Raw genomic sequence first — 5,547 nt, 5'->3', positions numbered from 1 at the left:
GATTCTCCAGCCCCATTCCCAATCCCAGATCCCAATCCCTGTTGTTCCAGAGGTGGGCCTGGAGCCCTGGGGATCCCTTAGGGATTCCTTAGGGATTCTCCAGCCCCATTCCCGATCCCAGATCCCAATCCCAATCCCTGTTGTTCCAGAGGTGGGCCTGGAGCCCTGGGGATCCCTTAGGGATTCCCAGATCCCAATCCCAGATCCCAATCCCTCATCCCCATGCTGTTGTTCCAGAGGTGGGCCTGGAGCCCTGGGGATCCCTTAGGGATTCCCAGATCCCGATCCCAGATCCCAATCCCAATCCCTGTTGTTCCAGAGGTGGGCCTGGAGCCCTGGGGATCCCTTAGGGATTCCCAGATCCCAATCCCAGATCCCAATCCCTGATCTCCATGCTGTTGTTCCAGAGGTGGGCCTGGAGCACTTCCTGCGGAAGGTGGAGGCCGCTCACTGCTCCGCCTGCGACCTCCTGATCCCGATGCACTTCGGCTCCATCCAGAAACACCTGAAATCCCTGGATCACAACCACAACCGCCGGGTGAGCCCCCGGGAATCCGCCCTGGGATCCGCCCTGAGCCCTGGGAGTTCCTGCTGGGATCCACCCTGACTGAGCCCTGGGAACTCCTGCTGGGATCCACCCTGGGATCCGCCCTGGGATCCGCCCTGAGCCCTGGGAATTCCACTGGGATCCACCCTGGGATCCGCCCTGAGCCCTGGGAATCCCCCTGGGATCCACCCTGGAATCCACCCTGGCCCTAGGAGTTCCTGCTGGGATCCACCCTGAGCCTGGGAATTCCTGCTGGGATCCTCCCTGAGCCTGGGAGTTCCACTGGGATCCACCCCAAATCCTGGGAATTCCTGCTGGGATCCGGCAAATACTGGGAATCCCCCTGGGATGCACCCAGGCCCTGGGAATTCTCACTGGGATCCACCCAAATCCTGGGAATCCTGCTGGGATCCACCCACAGCCTGGGAAACCCCCTGGGATCCACCCCGATCCTGGGAATTCTCACTGGGATCCACCCCAAATCCTGGCAATCCTGCTGGGATCCACCAAATCCTGGGAATTCCTGCTGGGATCATCCAATCCTGGAAATTCCTGCGGGATCCACCAATCCTGGGAATTCCTGCTGGGATCGGCAAATACGGGAATCCCTGGGATGCACCAGGCCCTGGGAATCTCCCTGGGATCCACCCAATCCTGGGAATTCCTGCTGGATCCACCCAAATCCTGGAATTCCTGCTGGGATCCATCCAATCCTGGAAATTCCGCTGGATCCACCCAAATCCTGGGAATCTCCTGCTGGGATCCACCCAAATCCTGGGAATTCCTGCTGGGATCCATCCCAATCCTGGAAATTCTGCGTGGGATCCACCCAAATCCTGGGAATTCCTGCTGGGATCTGGCAAATACTGGGAATCCCCCTGGGATGCACCCAGGCCCTGGGAATTCTCATGGGATCCACCCAAATCCTGGGAATTCCTCTCGGATCCACCCCGATCCTGGGAATTCCTGCTGGGATCCACCCTGAGCCCTGGGAATTCCTGGTGGGATCTATCCAAATCCTGGGAATTCCTGCTGGGATCCACCCAAATCCTGGGAATTCCTGCTCGGATCCACCCAAATCCTGGGAATTCCTGCTGGGATCCATCCAAATCCTGGGAATTCCTGCTGGGATCCATCCAAATCCTGGGAATCCTAACAGGGATCCACCCCGATCCTGGGATTTCCCACAGATTTCCCTCAATTTCTGCCCCCAGCCCCTTTTTCCCAGGGAATTTTTTGGGAATTTCCCTGCATTTGTGCCCCAGTCCCCTGGGAAAACCTTTAGAATTGTCTGGAATTCCCAGAATTCCCTGGAAAAGCCCTGAAATCCTCTGGAATTCTCTGGAAAACCCCCTGGAATCTCTTGGAATTCCCAGAATTCCCTGGAAAATACCCTGGAATTCCCTGGATTTGTGTCCCCAGCCCATTTTCCCTGGGAATTTTATGGGAATTTCCCTGGATTGGTGCCCCAATCCCCTGGAAACCCCCTGGAATTCCCTGGAATCCTCTGGAATTCCCTGGAAATCCTTGGCAAACCCCCTGGAATTCCCAGAATTCCCAGGAAAATCCCCTGGAATCCCCTGATTTTCCACCCCCAGCCCCTTTTTCCCTGGGAATTTTTTGGGAATGTCTCTGGATTGGTGCCCCAATCCCTGGGAAACCCCTTGGAATCCCCTGGAATTCCCTGGAAAAGCCCTGGAATCCTCTGGAATTCCTGGAATTCCCTGGAAATCCTTGGAAAACCCCCTGGAATCTCCTGGAATTCTCTGGAAAATCCCCTGATTTTCCACCCCCAGCCCCTTTCTTCCCTGGGAATTTTTTGGGGAATTTCCCTGGATTGGTGCCCCAATCCCCGGGAAACCCCTGGAATTCCCTGGAATCGCCTGGAATCCTCTGGAATTCCCGGAATCCCCTGGAATTCCCTGGAATTCTGTGGCATTGCTGCAGGCCATGCTGGAGCAGTCCAAGAGAGCCTCGCTGGTGGTGGCCCGGAGCATCCTCAACAACAAACTCATCAGCAAGAAGCTGGAAAAGTTCCTCAAGGTGGGAATTCCCGGAATTCCCTGGAATTTTTGGGGAACTTTGGGGATTTTTTGGGAATTTTGGGAGGTTTTGGGGGGTTTTTGGGGTTTTTTTTGGGAATTTTTTTGATTTTTGAGGGAATTTCTTGGGGGTTTTTGGGAATGTTTTGGATTTCTGAGGGGATTTTTAGGAATTTTTGGGGTTCTGGGGAGGATTTCTGGAATTCTGGGGGGGGATTTTTAGGAATTTTAGAGTTTTTGGGGAATATTTTTAATTTTGGAGGGTTTTGGGGGAGTTTTTAGTGGGTTTGGGGGGATTTTTGGAAAGTTTTGGGGGTTTTTTGGGAATTTTGGGGGTGTTTGGGAAGATTTTTAGGAATTTTTGGAGTTTTGGAGGGGGACTTTTGGAATTTTTGGGGGGTTTTGGGAATATTTTGGATTTTTGAGGGGTTTTATGAGGACTTTTTGGGTTTTGGGGGCATTTTTGGGAATGCTTGGGGCTTTTTGGGGAATTTTCAGGTTTTTTTGGGAATATTTTGGATTTTTGAGAGGATTTTGGGCAATTTTTTTGAGTTTTTGGGGAATACTTTGGGGGTTTTCGGGAATATTTTGGGTTTTTTGGGAATATTTTGGGGGTTTTGGGGAATATTTTTCAGTTTTGGGGGTGGATTTTGGGAATATTCCCATTTTTTGGGGGGGATTTGGGCTGAGAATTCCTCGCAGGATCCCCAGGGAGGCTCCAAATGGGAATTTTTAGGAATTTTTTTCCCAGGGGGAAAATCCCTTCACGGACGACGCTGAGGAAAAGGAGGAGCCCGAGGAAGGAGCAGGGGAGGAAAATCCCGAAAATTCCACAGAAAATCCCCAAAATCCTGAGGAAAACCTGGAAAACCCCAAAGAAAATCTGGAAAATCCCACGGAAAATCCTGAGAATTCCACGGAAAATCCGGAAAATCCCACGGAAAGTCCGGAAAATTCCACAGAAAACCCCCAAAATCCTGAGGAAAATCCGGAAAATTCCACAGAAAATCCGGAAAGTTCCACAGAAAATCCGGAAAGTTCCACGGAAAATCCGGAAAATTCCACGGGAAATCCCCCAAATCCGGAGGATTCTGAGGAAAATCCGGAAAATTTGGAGGAAAATCTGGAAAATCCCGAGGGAATTTCAGCAGCCAAAAAGCAGCAAAAGGGACCAGGGGCAAATCCAGAGGGGGAAAATTCCCCAAATTCCCCAAATTCCCCAAATTCCCCAATTCCCCAAATTCTGAGGAGCTCCCGGAGCAACAGGAGGGAGAGGAAAGTTCTGGAAAGTTCCAGGAGTGAATTCCTGGAGGGAAAAGGACCTGGAACCGTCCCTGGCTGGGCCCGGCCCCAAATCCTGGAATTTCCTGGGATTTCTTTGGGAATTCCTGAAAAAAATGGGAATTTTGTGGAAGTTTCTGAGGGAATTCCTGGGAAAAAAAGGAAATTCCTTGGATTTTTTGGGAATTCCTGGGAAAAAAAAGGGAATTTTGTTGGGTTTCTTTGGGAATTCCGTTGGGTTTTGGGGATTTCCTGGCATCATTTCCTTGGATTTTTTGGGAATTCCCAGGGAAAAATGGGAATTTCCTTTGGGTTTTGGGAATTCCTGGGAAAAAAAAGAGAATTCTGCTGGATTTTTTGGGAATTCCCTTGGAGTTTTTTGGGAATTCCCAGGAAATAAAGAGAATTTCTTTGGACTTTTTGGGAATTCCCAGTTGGGATTTGTGGAAATTCCCAGTTGGGATTTTTTGGGAATTTCCAGTTGGATTTGAGGGAATTTCCAGTTGGGATTTGAGGGAATTCCCAGCTGGAATTTGTGGGAATTCCCAGCTGGATTTGTGGGGATTCCCAGTTGGGATTTGTGGGAATTCCCAGTTGGATTTGTAGGAATTCTCAGCTGGGATTTGTGGGAATTTCCAGCTGGGATTTTTAGGAATTCCCAGTTGGATTTGTGGGAATTTCCAGTTGGATTTGAGGGAATTTCCAGTTGGGATTTTTGGGAATTCACAGTTGGGATTTGTGGGATTTTCCAGCTGGGATTTGTGGGATTTTCCAGCTGGGATTTGAGGGAATTCCCAGCTGGGATTTTTTTGGGAATTCCCAGTTGGATTTGAGGGAATTTCAAGGTGAACTTTTTGTAATCCAGAGCTGGAATTTTTAGGAATTCCCATTTGGGATTTGTGGGATTTTCCCCTCCGGCCTGGGGCTGTTCCCAGGCGTGCCCAGGCTGGGATTTCTCCCCAGGATTTTCCAGGATTTCCGTGGCTGTGGCTCCCTGTTCCCGACGTTCCCCTGCTGCTCTCCCCTCGGTTTTTCCCCCTTTTTCCCCATTTTTTCCCGTTTTTCCCCGTTTTCCCCCCGTTTTCCCCGCTGTTTTTCCCTGCCCTCGGAGCGTTCGGTGCCGTTGTGTCCGTTGTGAACGGGAGGAGATTCCCGAGGTTTCTGTGGATTTTAAAGGACTCCACCTCAGCCGATCCCAAATTTCTCATCTTTGGAAAAGCCCCCGAGCCCCAAATTCCTGATTTTTTTGGGAATTTGGGATCCGGGAGGGGGTAGGGAATGAATGGGGATGGGAATTGGGGGAATTGGGATGGGAAATTCCTGCCAGGAATGGGAAAAAATCTTCAGGATTGGGAGAATTCCCATCAGGAATGGGGAAATTCCTACCAGGAATGGGAGAATTCCCATCAGGAATGGGGAAATTCCTACAGGAATGGGAGAAATTCCTGCCAGGATTGGGGAAATTCCTGCCAGGAATGGGAGAATTCTCATCAGGATTGGGAGAATTCCCACCAGGAATGGGGAAATTCCCATCAGGAAAGGGGAAATTCCTGACAGGAAGGGGAAAAATTCTTCAGGATTGGGAAAATTCCCATCAGGAATGGGGAAATTCCTACCAGGAATGGGGAAATTCCCATCAGGAGAGGGGAAATTCCTGCCAGGAATGGGAAAAATTCT

The 5,547-nt window shown here is 50.5% G+C and overlaps 1 protein-coding gene across 2 annotated transcripts; it reads left to right on the top strand.

The window, feature by feature from the left end:
* Positions 1-253: 253 nt before the first annotated feature.
* Positions 254-5,063, top strand: LOC108963777 (nucleosome assembly protein 1-like 3). 2 transcript variants are annotated; one of them, XR_007780819.1, is made up of 4 exons: positions 254-538; positions 2,495-2,590; positions 3,341-4,631; positions 4,669-5,063. XR_007780819.1 is itself a non-coding variant. In XM_050987963.1 (3 exons), the coding sequence occupies exons 1-3, from the start codon at positions 479-481 to the stop codon at positions 4,268-4,270; spliced, it is 1,086 nt and encodes a 361-aa protein (XP_050843920.1). In that variant the 5' UTR covers positions 254-478; the 3' UTR covers positions 4,271-5,063. The 2 variants fall into 2 exon arrangements, 1 of the variants encoding a protein (XP_050843920.1); XM_050987963.1 differs by having other exon boundaries at positions 3,341-5,063.
* The last annotated feature ends 484 nt before the right edge of the window (positions 5,064-5,547 follow it).

This window comes from Serinus canaria, unplaced genomic scaffold, assembly GCF_022539315.1.
Source record: "Serinus canaria isolate serCan28SL12 unplaced genomic scaffold, serCan2020 HiC_scaffold_569, whole genome shotgun sequence".
Classification (NCBI taxonomy): Eukaryota; Metazoa; Chordata; class Aves; order Passeriformes; family Fringillidae; genus Serinus; species Serinus canaria.
This window is presented reverse-complemented; position numbering and strand designations above follow the sequence as displayed.